The sequence below is a fragment of the Rhipicephalus microplus genome, chromosome 9 (genome assembly GCF_043290135.1).
Source record: "Rhipicephalus microplus isolate Deutch F79 chromosome 9, USDA_Rmic, whole genome shotgun sequence".
NCBI classification, from domain to species: Eukaryota; Metazoa; Arthropoda; class Arachnida; order Ixodida; family Ixodidae; genus Rhipicephalus; species Rhipicephalus microplus.
In genome coordinates, this window is record NC_134708.1 from 131,460,627 (window position 1) to 131,486,572 (window position 25,946).

General features: G+C 44.9%; 1 protein-coding gene across 2 annotated transcripts in view; it reads left to right on the forward strand.

Annotated features, from left to right (window-relative positions):
* The first annotated feature begins 6,694 nt into the window (after positions 1–6,694).
* LOC119163061 (ninjurin-2) overlaps positions 6,695–25,946 on the forward strand; it is a 150,229-nt gene continuing 130,977 nt past the window's right edge. Inside the window, exon 1 of one of the 2 annotated variants that reach the window (XM_075874310.1) lies at positions 6,695–6,958. In XM_075874310.1, the coding sequence (XP_075730425.1) occupies positions 6,698–6,958 (261 nt within the window). In that variant the 5' untranslated portion in view covers positions 6,695–6,697. The remainder of the gene's footprint in view (positions 6,959–25,946) is intronic. The other variant, XM_037414993.2, reaches the window with a different exon arrangement.

The following is a 25,946-nucleotide window of genomic DNA, read 5'->3' on the forward strand; positions in this document are numbered from 1 at the left end:
AGAGAAAGAAAGAAAGAAAGAAGGGAAGAAATAAAGGAAGAGAAAAAGAGAGGAAGAGAAAGAAAGGAAGAGGGAAAAAAGTATAAGAGCCGCAACCACGCGCACTTGTGCTTTTCGACGGCAGCATCCAGCAGTCGTGAGCATCGTCCGAGACACATCTGGGTCGACACGCGTGGAAAGCCGCCTTTCGAAACGGCCGGCGGTGTACGTGTGCGCCCCTGGCGGCACCGCACTACCCGTCTTTGTGGACGCACCTAGACGAACTTGTTTGTTTTTGTTTTCTGTTTTATTTCTGCGAAAGCGAAATCCGGGCGCTTTCACGGCCTTCGGAATTACCAGCAGCCACGCTCGGAGAGTTCGGCGCAGCGCAGACCTTACCAACCAACGCTCGCTTCTGTGAACGAGAAAGACGCCAAATGTGGACGCACTTGCACTTTCGCCGTGCTAGGATAGAAATTAATTTCGTGCGATGACGTTTGAGGAAGTTCATAAGACGGTCTCGAAGTCAAAGAAAATCCCACCTACAGAACTACACAAAGAACGGACACCAATATAGGATGGAGACCAGTGCTAACCATCGACATAATATTGACTGATATGTGCGGTTTAACATCCTAAAACCACCATATGATTATGAGAGACGCCGTAGTGGAGGGCTCCGGAAATTTCTACCGCATGTGGTGCCTTAACGTGCACCCAAATCTGAGCTCACGGGCGTAAAGCATTTTCGCCCCCATCGAAAATGCAGCCGCCGCAGGCGGGTTGCGATCACGCGAACTACGGATCACCAGCCTAGTACTTAAACCCCTAGACCACCGCGGCGGGGCCACTGACAGAATATTACCGCGTGCGTTTCTTGTTTCAAGTCCGCGGTGTTGGGCTTATACCCTGAAGTGTTCGAGAAGCTTCACGATTGTAGTTGATCATTTGTTCGATATTGTGCGCAGAATGCGAGCAGTCAAGCTTATTCCAGAGCATGCGTGGCTGCCAGTGATAACGCGGGAACCTTATTCGATGGCACATTTATAAAAGCCGACATGCTTATCCGCTTATCAGTTGTATCGTCGGCTGACGCTCTGTTAGCCGATATCAGTGCACAGCGTGCATTCCTTGTGGTAGTTTGAAATTCTGTTTCCCGGCAACTGGTTCGGTCCAATGAAGAGTTAGTTGCCTGTACAGGGGTACTGCTTGCTTCGTTCACGTCCAACACCGTGACATTATTTACGATCAACACCAAATATCGGAGACTGCTCTCATTGAGCTAATCTTATACGTCAGAAATGGTATGGCTATACGATGCTTCTGATTATATTTCTTTTCTTATTCATTTATCATTTGTTTCTTTGTTTCTTGTTTTTGTGTATTTATTATTTTTAATTATGGATGTCATGGTGTTGAAATAACCGCATTAGGGTGCAGCTGAGCATCGCATCCAGTGATCTCCCGCGGTGGACACCCCCGGCTCTTTTTTTCTTTAGCCTCATTACGACATTACGACATATAATCGAAGAAATGCCAAGAAAAAAGGCGAGGTGTGATCATTGCTTACTTTCATCCGCACACACTAAAAAATTAGTGGACCCTAAAGCTTCGCCTTTAGGAGTTGAACCGGATAGCGATATCCTGTTTCCAGTGTGTACTTCAAGCACTTCGTTCATGAAACTTTTTCGAACTTGTTATGCACACACTACGTGGCCATAAGAGTGCAGTAGCGAGTGTGCTTTTTGTAGTGGGTGACCGGCGTTAAACCACGAAGACAATATGATATTCACATGTTCTGATGCCCACTGGCAATGGAGGCTTGTACCACGCATTGTTACTGCAATATTTCATGTTGCGTTGTGAAGAATGTACACAGGACGCTTGTGTTTGTACGGCATGAAAGCTACTGTCACTGCATTTTCAGGCGGAAGAAGTTCTTTTCCCTACATTCCCAAACAGACATGTGGCTGTGGGGAAGAATATACTTTTGCGCCGCGTACAGCTCGGGTTTGATCCCCACTCGACCCAAATTACCGTGGTTCAATCGACGCCGCAATTTTTGTAGAGGGTTCGCCCGTGGCGATCTATGTACCGACCGAGCACGACATGTTCAAATCAGCCAATGCCTGATAGATGACCTTATACTAGTGATTTTTGAGCGTCTTCTGTAATTTTTCAAGAGAAGAGAAAGCAGTTTTTAACTGACTTTTATCGTTTATTGTGAATTCCAGGCAGTGTGCTGCGCTGTATTGTATGGATCACGTGTTCTCTGAAGCTCCTACTACCGATCGGCAGCGTTTTATGACCGTGCTCAAAAAGTGTTGCAGGGCCACTTTTAAGGTAAGATGGTTTGACGATCACGATTCGCATGTTATGAATAATGTCACAATCTCGTCGTGTACGTCGCCAAACACTTTCCAAAAAAAAAAAAAAAAACAGTAAAATAGTGGCACATACTAGGGGGAGGGCCCCGCCGCGGTGGTCTAGTGGCTAAGGTACTCGGCTGCTGACCCGCAGGTCACGGGATCGAATGCCGGCTGTGGCGGCGGCATTTCCGATGGAGGCGGAAATGTTGTAGGCCCGTGTGCTCAGATTTGGGTGCATGTTAAAGAACCCCAGGTGGTCGAAATTTCCGGAGCCCTCCACTACGGCGTCTCTCATAATCATATGGTGGTTTGGGGACATTAAACCCCACACATCAATCAATCAATCAATACTAAGGGGAGGGGGAATATGTGCCACTGGTATGCAGTTATGTGCCACAGGTGATAGGCATTTTATATCTACCCAGGAATGGCGAGAACACGCATGGGTAACTTTAATAACGCTTGAGCGTTAAAAGCTACCATGGGCAGCGTTGACTGGACGAATGAGAGCAATAGATCCACGAGTCCCAGCAGGAATGAAACTCTACAATTCTGCGTGACAATGAAGCATTCTACCGCAGAGCCACACCAGACCTTAACTATAGTTTTTAAATATGCCATAATGTTCGTGTAACATCAGGTGTAGTTGCTGTGCGGGCTATTGAATTTTGTAACTATTACACATGTACCCCTGCGTTACAGTCGTGATGTCGGGTTAACGTAAATTGTAATTAGGCGCCATCCGCTGAAGTTGATTTGTGTAGTAGTGTTGAGGGCTGCCATTATCGCGTGCACCAGCGTAAACACTTGCGCTTCATATCAGCTTACCGCTTCTGGTGTAGCTAATATCCACATTGCTGTTGGCATCGTTACGTGACTGTGAACAACTGCTTATCCCTTTCGGCCCTGCCTTCATATAAAAAGGACGGGAAGGAATGTTGCTGCCAAATGTGACATACTGAAGTCTAAAACTGAAAAAGGTGTCCGAACTATCTTCAATAGACCTGCGCAATCTCAGGTGGTAATTTTATCGTCGTCGTTTTCTTTGGAATTCTGCAAAGTGAAAAAGAAAATGTCGAAATGCGATAACTATTACACTCGCCACAACCAAGTAATGAATGACACCGTACTGGTTAGATATTGAATCAGTACCTACCGTATTTTTCATGTTGTTTCTAAGATGTTTACCTTGATATTTACAAAGTGGGTCTTCCCTAACACTAACGTATCACTCACAGCAGTGAACAATCTTCATATCCTAAATATATAACACCTGGGCTCAGTGGTTGTCAGACATCTGAATGCATTCAGGCTGATCCGAATGTGTAGCTCTTGTAAAAGCTCCTAACTTTTCGTTATTCTAGTCGAGAAACCTGCCCACATCACTTACATAATATGTAAAGGGTGTCTACTAGAGAGATAGTACGTAATGCATTTTAGTTCATTTCATGAAATATAATAATGGTGCGTGATAATAATGGTAATAATGGTTCCGTGCTTCCTAGAAGACGACGACGAAGTGTAGTTCAATTAGCTTGCCCTTGCAAACATGGGCCGAAGTAATTCTAGTGCTGCAAAGCAGGATTCAGCAATTTGTTATGATGTTGCATCTTCCAAATTACTCAATCAATAGACGGCGGCCATTCAAGTGCAATGAGGAACTATGTATCACGAGCGCAAAACTTGCTATTACACAGTTTAGGCACTGTAACTAATACGTGGTTGTATATGTTAGTTTCACAAGGATAACTTGCACTAACAGGGTCAAATAAGTAGATATATTTTAATTCACGGTATTTCACTTGACAACCACTAAGCCATGGTGTTCTATATATAGGACATGGATCAATGTATTGCCCCCTCCTTGTGCGATGAACTGTGCGTGCCTTTTCCCCTTTCCTAGGTTCAGAGGGAGGAAGTGTTTGACCTTGCCTCTTTGGGGCAGAGTAGGAGACGAGAATCCCATTGGAGGGCCCTGGACATATTTGTTTTCCCTGGCAAGGAATCCTGGGAAGATGAAGGATATAAAACGTGAGCGCAGTGACGCTTCGGAGAGCTTCCTTTTTTTGTCCTGTAGTAGCACGCTACCTAAATAATGTCATCATCATGAGCCGGACAACATTTCCTGCAGGACAAAGGCCTCTCCCATGTTCCACCAGTAAACTTGGTTCTGTGCTTGCTGCTGCCATTTTATACCCACAAACTTCTTAATCTCATCTGCCCATCTAACTTCCTGTCTCCCCCTAACCCGCTTGCCTTCTCTGAAAATACAGTTAGTTTCCCTTAATAACCAGTGGTTATCTTGTCTACACGCTACATGCCCAGCCCATGTCCATTTCCCCTTCTTGATTTCCACTATGATATCCTTAACCCCAGTTTGTTACCTAATCCACTCTGCTCCCTTCTTGTCTCTTAAGGTTACACCTACCATTTTCCTTTCCATTGCTCGCGGCATGGTCCTCAATTTAAGCTAAACGCTCTTTGTAAGTATCCAGGTCTCTTCTCTGTAGCTAAGTACCACCTAGATGCAGCTGTTATGTACCTACCTCTTGAGGAATAGTGGCCATTTACGTGTCAAAATTTTACAGACATTTAGAGATATTTACATTGCCTAAATAATGTAAATATCTGTAAACAAACGTTCCAGCTTTAGCTCAAGCTCCTCGGTTTGTCTTTTCCCTGACCCTTGGATGGGTCCGGGTCCCGACCAAGTCCCAGTCAAAACACTATGCACTACCTACCATCTTCATGCAGCAGGCTGAAGCACCCTTCACACTAGCGCATCATTTCCCTCTAAAGTGTACTGTCATGAAGCTCTATGCCTCCCAGATTGCACACCGGCAGGTTTGCCAGCCGGTGCACAATTTCGGAAACCATGCACAGAGCACGCGCAACTGAATGTGCGCATTCCCAGAGCGAAAGTGTACTCACACGGTGTGCTCGACCAGAAAAACAAGCAATCGCAGCTGCGAGCGCAGTCGACTCTCGTTGAATCTGAACTCGCGGTTCAAGTGCAAGGTCGTCAAATGCACCGGTTATTTATACGTCACTTCGATACTGAATTGATCTCCGGCGATCGTCGACATTCGAGGGGGCCACGTCGTGCTACACGCGTGGCGTGCAAAGTCTGATTAGATGATGACTCCCTCGCTACTCGATAAGCGAAGAGATTAAAAAAAAGAAGCTTGATATAAAGTATTTTGCACGATTCATTCGTGACATCATTAGCAGTTAACGTCTTGAATATAAGCAGACCACTCTTGCGTTCAATTTCTTTCTCGTTGGTATTCATCTATTTCTCTCTCGCACTACACACACACACCACACACACACACACACACACACACACATATATATATATATATATATATATATATATATATATATATATATATATATATATATATATATATATATATATATATATATATATATATATATATATATATATATATATATATATATATATATACCGGAAACAAAAGTGATGCTGGGTCCGCCTAAGATTATCCGCCGCAGTGAGGAAGACGCACGTACGAAGTGATTTTCTTTATATATATATATAATAGGGGAAAGAAGTGTATACCTAAGGGCTCGTTTTTTTGTGTTTTAACACAATACTAATGAGATCTAACAGACAGTAATGCCAAGGAATGTACAGGGGAAGTTATTAGAACAAATGGAATGTAAATTTACATTCCATTGGTTCTAATATCTTCCCCTGTACATTCCTTGGCATTACTGTCTGTTAGATCTCATAATATATATATATATATATATATATATATATATATATATATATATATATATATATATATATATATATATAAGCCGTGTCATACGTATGCCTCAAGTTGCTTTATGATTTTTTACTACTGTCTTTAAGCAGTAGCTGTATATGTGAAGCCGATTCCTTGCGTTCTTATTACAGTATTTTTCTTTGTTATGAGAAAACAGACTCTTGACACTGTCTCGATTCCATCACCATGACACCGAAAATAACGCACTCCCTCTGTTCCGTTCCCCCCTGTCCGTTACGCAACAAACTGGAATAGAATGATCGCGCACGCTTACCGCTCGTTGCAGCTTCGTAGACGCTGCACATAACTGCGGTGAGCCACAGCGCCGGATAGCGGTAAGATAGGGCATCGAAGCTGGCGAAGGAGCAACAACCCCTCTTTCGCTGCATGCAGGAAACAAAAGAAAAAAAAACACGAAAGTCATGCAGCTCGGTGCTGTAGCAACGAACCGCGTACGCCCTTGAGCGCACTGGCCCTCTCCGACTGACTCACTTCTCTTCTACAACCCTTGCGGGACCCGCCTTATGACTGTCTTTTATTCGCTGCCAAATGTTCATTGTTGCTTTTATTTTCTTTAACGGCACTTTTCTCTCTCCGTGCAACGTTCCGCTCGGGTGCCCGGTGCAGTTGCTTCGTGACCAGCCGATCTTGCGCTCGCGCTTTCGCCGCCGTGTCCATCAGCTCCCGCGCCCTGCAGCTTGGACTACATTCACAGAAATATCCGGATATTTCATTGTCGTCTGCTGGTTTTGCGTGCGCTGTCATCGGCTTCGACTGATTAAATTCGTCTGCACCGCCATTGCGATGGAGGTAAGCGCTTTTTGTCAGTGTACTTAGCACCGTGGAGGTCCCGATTCGTCGAAATAGGCGTACGACTCGCTGCGAATACATGTTGCTCAACTGTTCGTTTGCACACCTCGAAAGCTGTGCACTGCTTCTGACGTGCTCCATACGTGTTTTCTTTGAATTGCAGTTCAACAGAAATCTTGCTTCGTTGATACACATGTCCGGGAGGCAGCCTCACTCAAAGGAAGTCATAAGAGTGCGCAAGGTTCCCCTTGAACAAGGCGAAGTTTCTCCGCAGTGCTTCGCCCCTATTAAGTCAATGTATGAGACAGAACTAGTGCCTTCATCCCTCTTAGGTGGCTGGGTGGTGGGAGGGGGGGGGGCTTTGCTTTTCTGCCCCCTCCCTGTGCGCACAGCTATAAAAGAAATCATCTTGATCCTTTATAACTGCGTTCTCAAGGCCTGCCATGAATGTATTGTATTGCTGGTTCAACTAAGAGCTTCACGAAGCAGAAGCTGTGAAAACAAAAGAGAGTTAACTCTTTTCACAGCGGAGCTGCTTAAACTGCCTAGCATCACGTGTTTTTGACAGGGAGCTATCATCATCCTGAACGGCCTCTTTGTTCTATGCCATTTCTTGTACCTAGCAATGCAATGGAGGAAAGAACGATGGGGGGGGGGGGGGGAGGACAACAAGTGAATGAAACAAATGAATGAAAGTAACAATCTCTTGGTGAGGCGGATTTCGAAGTCGAACCTCGTAACCACTAAGCTAACGAGGCTTCCTTTTTATCCTTTATTTTGGCTGTCCAAACACGCTGTCAACTAGCATATATGGTGACATTATGATTGTGCTGCTGTGGGCAAGATTACAAAAAAAAAATGAAGAACGAGAAACAAAGAGCAACAGAAAGAGAGAGTGACGGGAACATAGAGAGAGACAGAGAGAGAAAGAAAACGAAAGAGAGAGAGTGACAAAAGAGTAACTGAAAGAAAGGAAAAGAAAGCATAGCATAGCCATGCATAGTATCGGGAGGGAGGAAAGGGAACTGAATGTGTGAAAGAAGAAAAGGAGGAGAGGACAGAGTTAAAGATGATAGCTTCGCATAGCACAGCAAAGAGAAGTGTGGCTCAGGGGCTAAAGGAGGAAGGTAACGCCCCAGCTCGAGTGCTTCTTGAGTGTATGTACCACTCATACGGAGCTGCCCCTTCTTTTTTTGTGATTAATTCCTGTCTTGTCACATTAATGACTCTCCTTTTAAAGGTACTCCCATCTGTCGAATCTATACAAAGTGTCGTGGCCGGTGAGACTTTCCTAAAGAGAGTTCAGAGTTATGTACTGACAATACTTTGAGACATCACAAAAAGGACATTTTTAGATTTTTGTACATGGTATCAACGCTCTCCACATCACATCACATCACTTAGAGACCCGTAAAAGGCGGTGTTAATTGAGGGTTTGGTTTACAGTACAGCCCCTCGGTAAATATATTGGTTACATTGTCCAAGAAGTTTGATGGGTGCAACAATTGTGGGTGTGATACTCGCATTTCAAGTCCACCGCGATGAGCTATGCGGGTAAGGTGATCAGTGTGGGGTGTATCACCAAGATCACTAAAAAAAAAGTTGTGTAATGAAAATAACGTTGTAATGCGATGGCGAAGGTAGAGATTAGATAAGCTGGATTTCGCTTCCAGTGATGGTAGGCTAGCTCGGTATTGATAGTTCGAATAAATGAATCTGGCAGTATGGTTCTGAACTGCTTCCAGGGCAGAGGCGAGCTCGGTCTGGTGTGGGCTCCATATAGCGGATGCGTATTCCAGCTTTGGTCTAATGACCAATTTATAGGCTAGTACAACTTTCGTGGGAGCATGATGTAGGTTACGTCTCAAGAATTACTGGCAGATGCTACGATATTAGTAATATGAGTGCGCAATAACAGGTCATTGCATATCATCATCATCATCATCATCATCATCATCATAATCATCCTGACTACGTCCACTGCAGTACAAATACCTTTCCCATGATCCGCCAGTTAACTCGGTCCTGTGCTTGCTGCTGTCAATTTATACCCGCAAACTTCTTAATATCATCTGCCCACGTGACCTTCTGTCTCCCCCTAACCCGTTTGCCTTCTCTGGAAATCCAGTTAGTTACTTTTAATGACCAGTGGTTATCTTGTGTACGCGCTACATGCCCGGCCCATGTTCATTTCCGCTTCTTGATTTCAACTATGATATCCTTAACCCCAGTTTGCTCCCTGATCCACTCTGCTCTCTTCTTGTCTCTTAAGGTTACACCTACCATTTTCCTTTCCATCGCTTGCTGCATCGTCCTCAGTTTAAGCTGAACCCTCTTTGTAAGTCTCGAGCTTTCTGCTCAGTAGCTAAGTACCGGCAAGATGCAGCTGTTGTATGCCTTCCTTTTGAGGGATAGTGGCAATCTACCAGTCATGACTTGATAGTGCTTGCCAAATCTGATTCACCCCATTCCTATTTTTCTAGTGACTTCTGTCTCGTTATTTGGCTCCGCGGATATTACCTGTCCTAAGTAAACGTCTTTTACAATTTCATGTGGACTGTTACCTATCTCAAAGTGCTGTTCTCTTCCAAAGTTTTTGTACATTACTTTCGTTTCCTGCAGATTTATTTTAAGACCCACCTTTCTGCTCTCCTTGTCTAACTCCGTAATCATGAGTTGGAGTTCGTCCCCTGAAGTCACTCAGCAATGCAATTTCATTGGCGAAGTGCACGTTACTAAAGTACTCACCATTAATTCTCATCCCTAACTGTTCCCATTCTAGGCTTCTGAAAACCTCTTCTAAGCACGCGGTAAATATCACTGGGGAGATTGTGTCCCCCTGCCTCACACACTTCTTGATTGGTATTCTGTTGCTTTCTTTATGAAGCGCTATGGTAGCAGTTGATCTCTTTTAGACTTTTTCCAGGATGCTTACATACGCTTCGTCGACGCCCTGATTCGATAGTGTCTGCATGGCTGCTGATATTTCTACTAAATTAAACGCCTTTTCGTAATATATGAAGGCTGTGTATAGTGGCTGGCTACATTCTGAGCATTTACCTGTTACCTGCTTGATAGTATGAATGTATTTGATCGTTGAGTAGCCTGTTCAAAATTCTACTTATTTCTTTGATTGATTGAATTTTGATGTCTCAATTCTGTTAGCAATCACCTTTGTAAATAGGTTGTATACTACGGAGAGGAAGCTGATTGGCCTGTAATTCTTCAAGTCCTTGTCATCTCCTTTCTTATGAATTAGGATGATGTTAGCATTCTTGCAAGATTCTGGTACTCTTCCGGTCAGAAGACACCATGTAAACAGGGTCGCTACGTTTTCTAACACAATCTGTCCTCTATCTTTCAGCAGATCTGATGTTACCTGATCCTCACCAGGAGCTTTGCCTCTTTTCATGCTCTCCAAGGCTTTTCTGACTTCTATCATTACTGGTGGGGTGTCATCTTGGTTACTGCTAGCTCTTATATTAAGGTCGTGGTTGTGCTGGCTATTGTACAGATCTCTGTAAAACTCCTCCGCTAATTTTACTATCCTATCCATATTGGTAGTCACTTAACCTTCCTTGTCCCTTAGTGCATACATCTGGTTTTTGCCTATCCGAAGTTTTCTTTTCACTGATATGACACTTCCTCTGTTCTTCAGAACGTGCTCAATTCTCTCCATGTTATACCTTCTTACATCGGATACCTTACGCTCAATAATCAGGTTCGAAAGCTCCACCAGTTCTATTTTGTCTGTTATTCGTAAGACTTTCGTGTTTGACGCTTCTTAATGAGATTCTTTGTTTCCTGGGAAAGCTTGCTAGTGTCCTGTCTGATTACCCTGCCTCCAACTTCAACTGCACACTCCGTAAAGATACTCGTCAGATTATCATTCATTGTATCTATGCTAAGGCTGGTTTACTCAATAAGAGCCGAGTACCTGTCGTGAAGCGAGACTCTGAGTTCCTGTATTTTCCCTCTCAGTGCTAGCTCATTAATGGCTTCTTGCGTATCAGTTTCTGTCATTCCTTCTTCAAATCTAGGTGAATTCAAGACCGTACCATTTTATTGTCACTGCATAGTACCTTGCCAACCACTTCCACATCCTGCACGATGCCTGGGTGTGCACTCAATATAAAGTCTATTTCGTTCTTATTTTCGCCATTAGGGCTCCTCCATGGCCACTTGCGGTTTCCCTGTTTTCAGTAGAAGGTATTCAAAATACGTAAATTACTGCGTTCTGCGAATTCTAATAGTAGCTCTCCTCTGGCGTTTCTAGTGCCGATGCCATAATCTCCTACTGCCTGGTCTCCAGCCTGCTTCTTCCTTACCTTTGCATTAAAGTTGCCCATCACTATAGTATACTGTGTTTTTACCTTACTCATTGCCGATTCCACGTCTTCATAGAAGCTTTCAACTGAAGCGTCATCATGGCTGGATGTAGGCGCGTAAGCCTGTACTACCTTCATCTTGTATATTTTATTCAGTTTAATTACAATACCTACGACCCTTTCATTAATGCTATAGTATTCCTCTATGTTGCCAGCTATGTTTCTGTGAATTAGGAACCCCACTCCCAGTTCTCTTGTGTCAGCCAAGCCCCGCCAGCAAAGGACGTGCCTGTTCTGTAGCACCATATAGACCTCATCTGTCCTCCTAACCTCACTGAGCCCTATTATATCCTATCTAATACCCTTTAGCTCCTCGAATAGTACAGCTAGACTTGCCTTACTAGATAAGGTTCTAGCGTTAAACGTTGCCAAGTTTAGGTTCCAATGGTGGCGTGTCCGGATCCAGAGATTCTTAGCACACTCTGCTGTGTTGCAGATCTGACCGCCGCCGTGGTCAGTTGCTTCGCAGCTGCTGGGGACTGAGGGCCGTGAGTTAATGGACGTATGCATGTGGCAGGTAGTGGCCAGATACTGCACCAGGGTGGCCAATCTTTTTTTGGTGAGGGAATGCGTTACCGGCGGTGGTCACCGGTGAGGCCGCACCCCAGGCCTCTTAATGCAGTTCCATCACCACGCGGATTTTTTTATTCAGTTGGGAACTTTGCGGCACCGGGATTCAAACCACGGACCTTTTGCATGTGAGGTGGAAGATTTAACCACTACGCCATCGCCGCACATTCAATATGGTCACCACCAAATATTAAAACAAGTTGATGGCCTGAACGCGAACACTCGGAAAGGAATACGGAAAGGGGGCGGCGGGCTCGTCAAGCTATCGGAAGAAAGCTTTTATTCGCTGCTGCATTGTCTGTTTACGAAATGCACGAAAATAAAGTTGATTGATTTATTGATTGATTGAATAATAAATTAATTGAAAGGGAAATATAACGTCGAGAGAAAGTGACAGATATGAGTTTGCCACGATTTAGAGTCATTAGCCATAGGTGGCACAAGTATACTACGCAGTTAAGATCAGTCTGTAACAATATTTGGTCGAGAGGGTTATTTATAGTTGAAAAATTAGGGCATCCTAAAAATTCGCTTTTAGGAGTTGAACGTGATAGCAACATCCTGTCCAATTGCGCATTTCGAACACTTAGTGCATGAAACCTGTTCAATTTTGCTATGCACCCACTACGTAGCTTTAAGGGAATAGGCGCAGTTGCGTCTTTGCCTTTTGTAGTGTGGTCCCGGCTTTCAACCACGAAGCCACTGTAATAATGACATATTCTGACGCCCGCTGAGAACGGACGCTTGTACCACGCATTATTACTGCTATATTTCATCTTGCATTGTGAACTTGCGTATACAGGACGCGTGTGTTTGTGAAGCATGAAAGCTACTCTCACTGCATTTTCAAGCAGATAAAGTCCTTTTCCGCTTGCCATGCAAACAACCCGGGTTCGATCCCCACTACTTTCAAGGGTGTTTTGTCATTTACTTGTTCCATTTGCATCGTTCTCGATTTTTCGGCGCATAAGCTGAGGATTTTTCGCTCACAGCGGACGACGCCGACACCGACGCCGACACCGGAAATTCTGAGAAACGAGCTCTTGACGCTGTTGCGTTAATAGATGACGCAGTCGCCCGCAAACATTCTGATGTTAGCTGCTACTACTGAAGACACATCAGTAATATAAATTAAAAAGAAAAGAGGCCCATGGATCGTTCTGGCTAGCCCGAGGTTACTAGGAGTGGGCTAGGGGTCTTGTTATAAATAAGAATGGTTTGAGAGTGGGTTTTATGAACGCGTTAATAAATTCGATAATATTCGGATCCATATTTCAATGGTGAAGCTACAGTATAAATCTTCTTTGGCTATTTTATCAAATGTATTGGCATATTCTATACGGATAGTGCCAGTCGTGCATTGAGGTAGAGGTTAGCGTGTAAATCGTGAAGGAAGATGGCTGGTCGTGCTTTGAATGATATACCTCTACGGAAACCATGGTGTGCGGGGATAAAAACTGAATAGAGTCCAGACGATTCCCCCATCAGAGTCAGGGAACGCCTGTGAAATAATTTATCTTGGTTTCTGGGTTTTTGTTGCTAAGCATTAGCAAGCGAGACTTACGGCCGCCGTGAACATCATTCTGAAAAGTACACACAGTTTCGATTAGTTAACAATGTTTGTTTGCAGTTGGCAACCTAAATAGCACCAATCGCTGTCGTGGTCGGTGCGCACACCACGAAAAGATGAGCGATCTGCCGCAAGTACGTTGCGAGTTTATGCATCTCTATGACGTCACTGAGAAAGCAACCCGTGGATATTCAAACCAAAGGATTTTTTGTTTAAAGGTAGCGGTATTTAAAATATACTCATTGCGTTCCAGCACGACAATACTATTCTTAGTGTTCTTAACAACAGTGTTTTGTTTAAAGCAACAATCCGAAACTATTTATAGTTTGTCTCAATTCTTCTTTCGTCGAATATTTAAATGTTATCTCTAGATATGTGTGATGTGATGACTTGCTTGATTTACACGGGCTCTTTCAAAGGGCGCGAAACTAGTCAGAACGAGTGATACAGCCTTGTGAAAAGGCCGTTAAATATAGTGACAGATTCAAGCATCCTTTTCTCATAGTGTGTGTTTTTAAATAGCATTTAAAAGTAACAAAACCGATAAGACGCGCATCCTAGCAGAACAGCCTTGAAGCTGCATGACGGAATCAATAGCTTTGGTCTGCATAGTCACGCGAGCTGAGCCCCTTCCATGCGTGCGATAACTATATTCCTTAAATTTAAAACAATGAATGGTTGTGTGAGTAGGTTTTCCATTTTCAAGAAAAATGTGCGAAAAACATGGACAAAAAGAGAGAGCGAGAAAAAAAAAGAAGTTGCATACATAACAACTGAAGCGTTTATTGAAAACATTGAAAACACAAAGTTTATGAAAGAAGAGAAAATACAAAAGCCCACGTGCGCGCGCAAAAAAAAAAACAAACCGCAAGTCTCCTATACATTTGAACATTGAGATAACCAATATCTTCTTGGTGTTATGCCACCGAGGGCTTGGATACACAACTATCTTTGGCTTTTTAAAATAAAATAAGCTCCAGCAAGCTCCCGAGTAGTACGTTCTTTGTGCAGCAAATCTGGGCAACTATTACATTCACGGAAATGCAAAGACAGACTACTTACTTGAAGGTTGTCTCTTCAAAGATGATCGGGGATTGTTCAACCTTTGGTTGAAACAGCGGCGCGTTTGATCAATATAACAGATGCTACAGGAAAGGGGGCCAGAGTATATCACCATAGAAAAATATACTTAAATAAAAAGTGGCCACTCGAGCCTTTTTGCGGACAAGCAAAAAAAGGTCTGACCAACCGCTAGACGGCGTATCAATGCTGTTATTAGTTGTTCAACACATGCAATAGCTGCCTCAGAGAGACCTTGAAGACCCAAGTTTGGCATCGAATTTTTTTCAAAGAAAGAAATTGATTTATTTGCGCAATTCTTCATGTCGGCTCTGCATGGTGTCCCGCTGAGAGCTTTTATTGCGCTATCATAAAAATCAGTAAAGTCTGACAAGAAAGTGTTGTCTTCCCGCATTAGTTTTGCACGAAGGGTACACATTCATGTGGTTTAGATCTACAGTACATGTATTCCCTCTGTGGAAGAATGATTGTGTAGGATAGGGGTAAAAACACTCGTTTTCAGAGCATTAGGGTAGGGGTTCAAATCCCAGCATCGAAAAGAAAAAAAATTGGTTTATTTATGCTGAAGACATTACCGGGTCTAACCAGCCGCTCGTGGCGCTGAAAGCCACGCAAGTCGGCCGCAGGGCCTTACGGGAGTGTCCGCTCTTTATGTAAATATGTTTCTCTATAATATCACTTCCTTCGCACAGTCAGATAAAGCGTCCCTGTCTATGACTGTATACACTCACAAAACTTCTGCACAGTACCCTCTATCTTTCTTTCAACTGCCCCACACATTATGTTGCACTTATTGCACGCAGAGAATACAACGTGAATACCATACTTCGCACCTGCCTTCTCCATGCGGTGTGAAACACCAGGCAGATGCTAGTATGCACTTTTGTATTCCTTTCTGGTTGATTGATATGTGTAGTTTAACATCCCAAAACCACTATATGATTGTGAGAGACACCGTATAGAGGAGGGCTTCGAAAACTTCGACCACGTGGTGTTCTTTAACGTGCACCCAAATTTGAGCAGATGGGCCTCAAGCCTTCACACCTCCATCCGTTATTCAATGCCGCAACTTACGGGTCAGCAGCAGTCCAGTGCCACAAGACCACCGTGGCGGATATGCTGTTTTGTTCGCCTACGTTTTATTTCTTTAAATTGAAGCATACATGCTTATTAGCTATCCTTGCTGTGTTCTGTGCTGCTTACGACGTAACAGAATTTCCTCGGTGTGGCACTGGCTTCGCGGCAGACCATGTCGAGCAGCGCGGCACATGTGCGTGGAGTGCGCAGTGTACGTCGCCGCGCTCGAACCACGGTCGTGCCTACTGTTCGCAGCATTTGTTCTAGCAATGTAAACCGCTTCATATTCGTAGCAGAAAGAAAAAAAGTCACAGTTTCGCCAAAAGGGTGAAGTAATGAATACAATAGCACCATATTCGAATGTTTTACGAAGCAAGGCTAGCATCCGATCTCCCGTAATTCTACAAAACGCTGGTGTAAAAAAACACGGCCGTTTTATTTTCACTCTTGGCACCGTCTTTTCGCGTTGATAGCGCAGCCCGATGAAGCTCCTGCCTGCTGGGGTGCGCGCTGTTCGTTGCCGCGATAGCCCGGCAACCATAAACACCCCCCCCCCCCTCGTCCCCCTTGTTCGATCACGAGATGACCCTGACCTGAAAGGCGATATAAGCTAAGAAAATATGTATAGCGCAAAAATTTGTTTTCGGTCCATTTAAGGTTAAAGTCTTTGATGGACGTCGTCAAACGTCAAATGTGACCCATGGCCGCGTCGGTGTCAACGCTAGCAACGCAAGAAATCATCGCATTAAACATGTAAGATTGCCAAAATTTGTGACCAACCATTATGACACAAAGTTTTCTGCTATAATTACTATATAGGAAACTCCGGCACGGGGATCGTCCAGCCACCACGGGAATGATGAGTAGTACACGGATTTGCTTAGTTTTCGGCCTGCGGGCTACGGGTGCACTTGTGGCTTTGTTTATTGTTGCGTTGTGTTGTTTCCAATGAAGAAATGAAAAGTTGTTAACTTCAGTAGCCCATTTGTATTGGTGAGCTTTAAAGACACCGCTGAGCATTAACTAAACCTGATCTTGCGACAAAGGGACTCCAGGCCTTGCGGAGTCAAGCGGAGCCGTAAGAACGAAGTCCAGACGAATCCGTGTACTACCTGCTGGCTGAAGCGTCATGCTTTTAAGTTCTGGTCGACACTAGTGCCAGAGCTTCCTCTAGTGCATTATTAAGAAACTCTGTGCACACGAGGGCCACACGATGGCGTCATCGCATGGCGTCGTCGCTTGTACACAACTCGGCCAACAACGGAGACACTGCGAGCACACGATACTGCAGTGCTTCCGATTGCGAAGGCGGCGAAAAACGACGTTTGGGGCAGAAGACTTTCGCAAGTAGAACAACATTTGGTACCAAGGAAGCCTTCTTTGTTTCTCTTCGATTTTCTCTTCCTTTTTCTGCTTTCCCAATTTTCTTTCTGCGTTTATTTCTTGTTTTCTCTTTTTTTCCTTGTGTTTCTTGCTTGCTTTTCTTCTTCTTCCTGTTTTTTTTTTCATTTTTACACGTCGTTACACCAAGCGACGACAGATAGATCCGGCTGCCCTCAAAGTGCTCAGCACTCAAAAGAAGATGGCCGCCCTTAGGTGAATGCATACATGGGACCGCATGATTATAACTTTGCTAGAGTGTACCACGCGTGTTACGTAAAAAAAAAAATGCTGTACACGGTGAGACATGCACTGCACAAAGAATGAAACGTGAGCCTTCCATAAAAACGTGTGGTATACAAACATGAACGTGTGATACGCTAACATAAACAATCTTGTGGCACACTTCATATCTCCTTTCAGTCGCAAGCGAAAGCACGCCAGCTGATGCCCGCGCCCCTTCGAAATGTTCCCAGAACGTGCTCCACTTTGGCGACACTCCCAACAGTTGGCGTTGTGACGACTTCCGACATCCGCTGCCGAGCGGCGTGTCCTCGATGGACTTTCTCAGACTTCCGGTTCCGCGTATCCCTTCCTGTGCTACTTGTCACTCAGTGCTGGGTGCGAGCTTCGAACACCGGTGTCGCGCGACCGCACTGTGACGCTCTTGACCGCTGCTGATAGTACGCGCAAGTTGCTCGACGGCCTCACATCGTCCGCCTGTTCGAAGAAAACAACTCATCGCGGAAATTCTACAAGGTGCGTATCCAGAAATTAATTTCAGAAGGATCTATCTGACCCCCCCCCCTTCTTGTATGGCTGCTCGCGCGTGTGTTTGTGCGTGTGTGCCGAAATATAGACATTACAAATGTAAAAGCATAGATTAGAACCATATGTGAGGTAGCTGACTCCCCACCTTACTGCTTTCTCTCTCCAGCTTGGCGCATTGGAACCCTTACAATCAAGAAATTTGATCCACATCAAGCTGAATGGATTATAATCAAAACTGGTCTGTTTTCCACCAGCATTACTGAATTAATAGGAGACGAGACCCAATCCCGGACGCATTTCGGTAAAGGCAAAATACCAGAGACATGTGTGCCTAGGCTTAGGTGAACATTAAAAAAATTCCACGGAGTCAGAATTATCGGAAACCTCCATTACCACGTCCCTCGTAATCATGCCGTCACTATTGAATGCCGAACCACCAAAATGATTATCACACGCTTTCATTCCATAGCTATAGTACATACAGAGTACGGGAAATGGGGCAGTGCAAAATAAGCATATGTACACAAACTTCCTCATGAGTCGATCGACTCCCTCAGACTTAAAATAAATTGCATGTATGTATTGGACACGTGTTAGAGGGTGTATTAGGCTGTAGAGGGCATGCAGCGGATTGACTGACTGCGAGACAAGACGTCCGTGCGGTATAGTTGTTTATTTTCCGTCTTCCGAGCTGCGGTGGCGCGCGAGTTGGAGCCGCCGACACGAGAGGGGGAAAAAGAGAGGAGAGGGAAAGCGTACAAGGGAGGGTGTTTTACGCACAGACAAAAGCACAGTGTAAGAGATAGCACACAGAGTTCAGGGAACGTAGTTTATGTTACGCGGGGGTTCTTGACCGTTTCTGATAAAGCATGCAGAAGACAGCTATTAATTCAATGGGCGCCCGTTCCTGTCTACTTGTCTCCTGTGACCCATTCTGTTTTTGGCTCTGTATTTTTAATTGCAGACAATTATTGCACCAAATCACCCAGTAACGAATTTTATTAAGTTACTCAGACTCCGATCGAGCTGTCAGTCTGAGTGAGAGTGAGTGAGGTTGAGGAGAATTTTGGTCAGTGCGAGTCCGATTCAGTCCGGTTGAGGACAATATTTGTGCGTCTGAGTGTGAGTGATCACGACAAATATATTTTTTGAGTGAGTCCGAGTGAGCTTCACCTTTGCTGCCAACATATGGCTCTATCTGTTCACCTATCAGCACTACTATTAGTATTAGCCTCAAGTCAAATGAATATATTCACAAATGCCTAAATACACTGGTATCCATGCACCAGAGCAATGTTTATTGATCAGAGGCATTAGTTGGGAGCGGTGTGGGGCGCTGTGGCCTCCCCCAGAACCCTTTCGGGCAAGTTCTTGGATCTCGTGTGACTCGCGTAATTCACAACTACGGCCTTACCTGATCTCAACCACTGGGAACTCGTATTTAAAGGGGGCCTGGCGTAACTTTTGCAACGACTTTATTTAGCAACGGAACACGTGTAATTGTGATTGCTGAGACGAATGCAACAAGAATTACCTACGCAAATTGGTTCACCAAAGTCAAGTTATGAGTCCTCATATTTGAAAACTCCAGCATCTGACAACGAGAAACGTTCTCTTTCGCATTTCATTCACTTGCTGACGTCAAAGACCACTTCCAATCACAGCAGGAGTCACATAAAGATATACCGGAAATTTCACCTCATGGTGGCCTTCACACGGTATTTCGCTACCACTCTTTTATTGCGATAGCAATTATATGGACACTCTTGGCTGGATTTTGCTGCCGGCGTTGGCGTGATTAACCCTATATGTATACGTATCTATATATATGGCAAAGCAAGAAAGAAAAATATTCCAGAAAAAGACTCCGGTGCGCGGAATCGAGCGTCCGACCTTTGAATCGTGAGTGCGAGGCGTTAGCCACTGAGCCAGAAAGGAGCTTTTTCATTTTTTTATTGCCTTCTTGACTAAAGGTCAAGCTAGTCTAACAATCACACATCACACGCGTTTCATGAGTGGTAGTGAATCAAACAAAGATATCACATCTTCAACGCAGCCGGTAGTCTTATACACACCTCACACTTTGATAACAGCCTCCACGAAACACTCATGAACAGATGGAACTCTTACATCACAATGTCTGTACAATAACAGACTACGCCAAACCGAATGAAGACCAAGTAAGAAAATAAGATCCGAATGTTGCACAGAACATTCATTGGGCAAAAAACGGATGTCGTGTGCATGTGCAGTAAGAGGTAAATATTTTTAAAGTACTCTGTAAAATGTCCTAAAAGAAAATGGCATTGTTACACTAACTAAATACATGTTCAATGGTTTAAGGTTTGTTACACAGCAAGCAGCCGTTTCCCCATGGTACATACATCCCTCTCCACCGGCCACGTTTTCTCGTTCCCGTATGAAGCTTGAAAACGAAAGATTTAACATTGAGTGGTATTCACATGTTTTTCACTCGCTTTAATACGCCTTTCCCGTAGGATTTATCATATATTGAACGATAAAGTGCACAGCGAAACATTCCGCGTTGAATATTTCCTAAGGCTTCCATTTTACTTTAGTTGGGTAATCCATCCAAAACATTGTCCTTAAGAAACGATAGGAGAACACAACTTCGCACAAGAACGGTGACAAGGTGTGTCGTCCTCCCCTGTCTGAAGATACAAAAAGCCAGGCAGTGGTGTGATAACATTGTTTGAAATGAAAAAAAAAACACGGCAAAGCGTATCTCTGGTTTCTTATTAGCATGAAACGTGAAATTACTTGGTTAAGAAACAGATGACACAAGGACAGCCCTCCTTGCTCAACACCCCGATACAAGTTCGTTTTTTATGTGCGCTCCCTTGTAGAGCTCCAGATAAACGTAGCGAATATCCTGTGGATTTTTCTGCATGCTTTTACGCGTACAACTATGTTCTTGTAAAAGGAACATAAATTTAGAAGCCAAAAACACGTTACATGAAGCTCACCAGGAGAAAATTGATAAGTGATCCTTAGGCTGTCGCGTCACCTTTTCAAGCCAAAGCGCTTCACTGTTTAGATACCTGACGAATGTTACCCCTAGGTAACAACGTGGTGTCGAGAGCCACCGGAATATTTCGAAGGAACTGGGCGTGACGTGCCAATTACCGTGCCATAAACCAACGCTTCTTTCTTTGTTCATTACATAGACTTCCACTCGTTTCACAAAACCATGACACGCTCTCTATCAATATCAAAAAAGGCAATATGGTCTGCGTATGCCCCAACACGCACTTCACATGACTTCAACCTGAAACCATTAAGCTCTGCGTGGTTATTCACTTCTTTCACACTGGTTCTAAAAATAAAGCAAAAAGTAAAGGACTTAAAGTACACCCCTAGCGCATAGAGGAAATTACTTGTATATGGGCTGTGAGAGTGCTCCATTCACTATTAATTTCTAGTTGAATTTTCGTATGCCAATTTAATACCTTTACAATTGATCGCACCAACGTACTTAGCTAGCGTAAAGAGTCAGACTTTATCGTAAATTATCGTAAAGAATTTGACTTTATTGCCATCATTTTTATCCTTTGCTTAAACAATTCCCATCTTTATGTTGCATTCATTTCTGCGTCTTCAAAAAATTATCGATTTTCTTCTATGCCTCATCAACAAAGCCTTCGTGCGTGATTATCTTAGTATTCAGTTTCCATCTTTCTCATACGAACTTTTTTTACAGTTTCGTTCTATCTTTAACGAGACCAATGAATGATCACTGAAGGAAACAACGTAAACGTAATAGCTGTGACATAAAGGTACAGTCTCGGAACAAACATATGCTCGAGCTAGTCATGCGTGACTAGAGCCTTGAAAATGTGTGAAGTGTTGGCGACTTCTATCCTTCGCAAACAGAGCCACGTCATCGAAAAAAATTTATTAAGGCTATCGCTAAGTAAATCAACAATTTCATCGCTTACTTTACCAGAAGAGGTATGGTCTTCTTGGGCGACAGCGCTATTGAAGTCACCCAACAGAATCGCACATCTCTGGCACTCAAAGTACGCTTGCAATTCACGGAAAAATAAACATCTGTTTCTCAAATTTGGGGTTGCGTATACACAGATAACTCTAAATATCGTATTCCCGTAACAAAAGTCGCACAAAACGATACGCCCATGTAAGCAACTCGTCACCTCTTCAAGAGTTCTTGAAAAAAAATTATACACCTGGCTGATGTTCTCACCGCATTGCTGACACACGCATTGTACCACATAAAAATTGTGATACAAAGCTATCAGTCGCGTCCCCAGTACTAACTTTAGTCTCCTAGACCACGAGAAAGTCAAAATGTTTTTCTCGAATCAGGCATTTCAAGTAGTACTGTGTGCGACGTGCTCCTAGACCACGCACATTCAGCGTACCAATGCGTAAAGGCACAGTCATGCTAGCCATGTTGATGATAAGAGGGAAACTACAATACTGCTCTTACCGGGTCTCTTGTATCATGCAGTGGGAAAACCGAGGTCTTATGCGTCCCGATCCTGACCCTGAGGCGACGAGAATGATGCCGACTGGGTTTCGAGGGCATCTTTTTAGGGGCGAAGCTCCTTAAGGCATGGCTCCGTCGTCCACGATGTATGTAGTACGTAGCGACCTCGTTCCAAGATTCACCGCTAGGTGATAGTCGTTAGCGAAATAAACCAATCCAGATTTTATGGAACAGATGGCGCCTGTTTAGTTTTAGGCCGAACAAGCAAGAGAAGATGTTATACTTACGCTAGGGCGTGCTTTTTATCGGCGAAGCTCCTTGAGCCATGGGTTGAGCGTCCGCAATGTATGTATGTAGTAGTAGTAGTAACCGTCGTCGTAGTATAGGTAGCCACCTCTCGTTTAGTCATTGGAATGCCCCCTAGATGGCGGTACTTATATATGATGAATATATGATGAAATGATGCGAGATAGTGGTACTTGGAGTGTTCACTATATCGACAGATGGACGCATGCACTGACGAACGCAGGGACGGACACACAGACAGACGGACGTTTGGATGGGCGTACGGACGGACGCATGGACGAAGGCTGGGACGGACGCGCGGACAGATGCACGGATGGACTAATGGATGGACGGAAGCAAGAACGAATGGACGAACGGAAGCACGAACGGACTGGTGGACGCTTTGCCCCACTCATCATCATTCACTCAGTGGATATGCTGTGTTTTTTACTCTTAGCGCCCGTGATGCAATGTCACTGACACTCCGGGCGTTTCAGGTTGCGTTCCGTGCTTCCCGCTAGGGTACGCTTTGCACGCCCCACGGTCGCTTTCGTGTATTTTGCGCTGGCTTCTGGTGTACCGATCTCGCCACTGGTACCCATGTCTTCCTCGATCGTTTGTTGAATACCTCGCCTGCCGCCTATTTAGGTCAACTACTCTGCTCCCTTCGTTGCATCTTTGCCGTCTTGCGATGGCATGACGACTGCTTTCTCTAGTCACGTGAACCTTTGCGTCGCGCCCCATGGCGTTGCTGCCAGCGGCCAACTTCTCAGCCTCCTCGGCATCCATTAGATTATACTCGCCATCGTCTGTTGGCAGCTTGGTCTTCGTTACTCTGGCATAACCCCTGGCGCAATCTTGACTTTCATGTCCAAATGTAACGGGGAGTCTGACAGTCTCGTCGTATATGTACTTGCGTGTAACAGATTAGGCAAAGTGGTGCCCGACCCGGGGCCACGAGAAGGACAGTGCCCCCTGCTAACTTAAAAAGGTGTGGCTAGTCTTCTAGCACCACACCTTCCTTCAGTTTCAGTCACACCACTCTCGTCGTCGATGTCACGTGTTCGAAGCCCCTGACGCTCCAGTTGTCATTCGAAACCTTCAAGACTTCACCAATGTCACTCAAAACTTGTCGAATGCTCTCATTTTGAGACGGCAACGTCCACCCAGAGAATTTTCACGGTGACGTCTTGTTGCATAGGGTTGATGATAGCACTGAAGCCACCCTTGACTTGGAGTTCAGCCGTTTTGAGCAAGGCATCATTGTCGTCCTTGCCTCGCAACTTCACCGGAGAGATGTGATTTATCTACAAGGATCCAATGCCAGTTATCGCTTTGATGACTCCCACTTCTTCTAACGCGGCCTGAAATTCTTCCAACTAGTATGGTCTTTTGGACAAATCACCGTACAAAAACACGCACTGTGCCATGCTGTCAATCAAAAGGCAATGAGTAAAAAAAGCGGTATTCCGATGGTTCAGAAAAGAACCTGACACCGCGGCCAGCAGCGACCGCTGAAGCACCTCGCATAGAGCGAGCCATAAGACGTCCGTCTCCCACGAAAGCCAAAAGTGGAATGACTGAGCCAGGAAGGAGCACCTCCTTCACCGTTCAAAAGGCAAGCTATTTCTATCTACCATTTACCGCTGCCGATGGGCATCTCGGGCTAACTATGGCCTCCAAGATGGCGGTAGCCGCCGTGCGCTCGCAATCTTGGAGGCCATGAGGGAACTATCGTGTTTTGAGCATTACCAGTGAGATGGCGCAATGACCGCGCGTCGCCTAGAGTTACTGTATATGCTACATTTAGGTAGCATATACAGTAACTCTAGCGTCGCCTAAAGTCCCTGAAAAAAAAACTAAAGTAGCGCCAGCCACACCCCTTGCCTCTACCTCCTCTCCCAGCAACCACAGCAGCACATCTAGAGTGTCCACCAGGAAACTATGAATGCGAAAGCACGTGAGCGCCCTGGATGTGCCATAGAGTTTCTTAAATTAACTAGAGGGGACTCTCGCTGCGCTCGTTCAGCGACTATGGAAATCAACTGTTGTAGGATGGGGTCTGAGCGCTGCTGTAATGCAAAGGTGCTGCTGCTGATAGGCCCAAGAAAGGCATCGTCGTCTTCATGGCTTGGTGGTGCGCCGACAGGGGCTCTTGAGAGTCAGTCTGCGTCGGAGGGCTTACGACCGGACGGGTAGACCACCTTCACGTCAAACTTCTGAAGCCGTAGGCTCCATCGAGCGAGGCGGCCAGAAGGGTCTTTCAAACTGGCCAACCAGCACAACGCATGACGGTCCGTTACAACCTTGAAGGGGTCTGCCATACAAGTATGGGCGGAATTTTTAGGTGGCCCACACTATCGCAAGACACTCCTTCTCAGACGTGGAATAGTTCACTTCCACTTTCGACAGTGAGCGACTTGCATACGCGATGACGCGCTCGCAGCCCTTGTGCTTCTGAACGAGAATGGCACCTAAGCCGATGCTGCTGGCGTCTGTATGTATCTCAGTTTCTGCATTTTCATCAAAGTGACCCAGCACCGGCGGCGACTGTAAACGTTGCTGAAGTTCTTTGAATGCCTCACGTTGCGCAGCTTTTCATTTGGAAGGGGCGTCCGACTTGGTGAGCTGTGTCAAAGGGTAAGCAATGTGTGATGAGTTCTTGACGAACCACCGGTAATAGGCGCACAGTCCTAAGAATCGGAGCACTGCTCTCTTATCTTGTGGCTGAGGAAACTGTGCGATAGCGGCTGTTTTTTCGGGATCTGGTCGTACGCCATCTTTGCTTATAATATGGCCAAGGAACTGTAGTTCTTCATAGGCAAAATGGCATGTTTCTTGCTTCAGTATCAGTCCTGATGACTTAATAGCGTCCAGTACCGTCCGGAGCCTTTTCAGGTGGTCGCTAAAGTTGGAGGCGAATACGACCACATCGTCCAGGTATACGAGACATATTTGCCACTTGAGGTCTTCCAGTACTGTGTCTGTTAGACGCTGGAAGGTTGCTGGAGCGGAACAAAGTCCAAATGGCATCACTTTGAACTCATACAATCCATCCGGCATGATGAAGGTGGTCTTTTCTCGGTCTCTTTCATCAACCTGAATTTGTCAATACCCTGTCTTCAGATCAATAGACGAGAAGTACTTTGCATCACTAAGACGATCTAGGGTATCGTCGATCCTTGGTAAAGGGTACACGTCCTTCTTGGTTACACTATTCAACCGTCGGTAATCGACGCAAAACCGAAGACTTCCGTCTTTCTTTTTGACAAGGACGACCGGTGCTGCCCATGGGCTTTTCGATGGCTGAATTACATCGTCGTGCAACATTTCCTCAACTTGCTCTCGGATGGCCTGGCGTTCACGTGCTGACACACGATAAGGGCTTTGATGGAA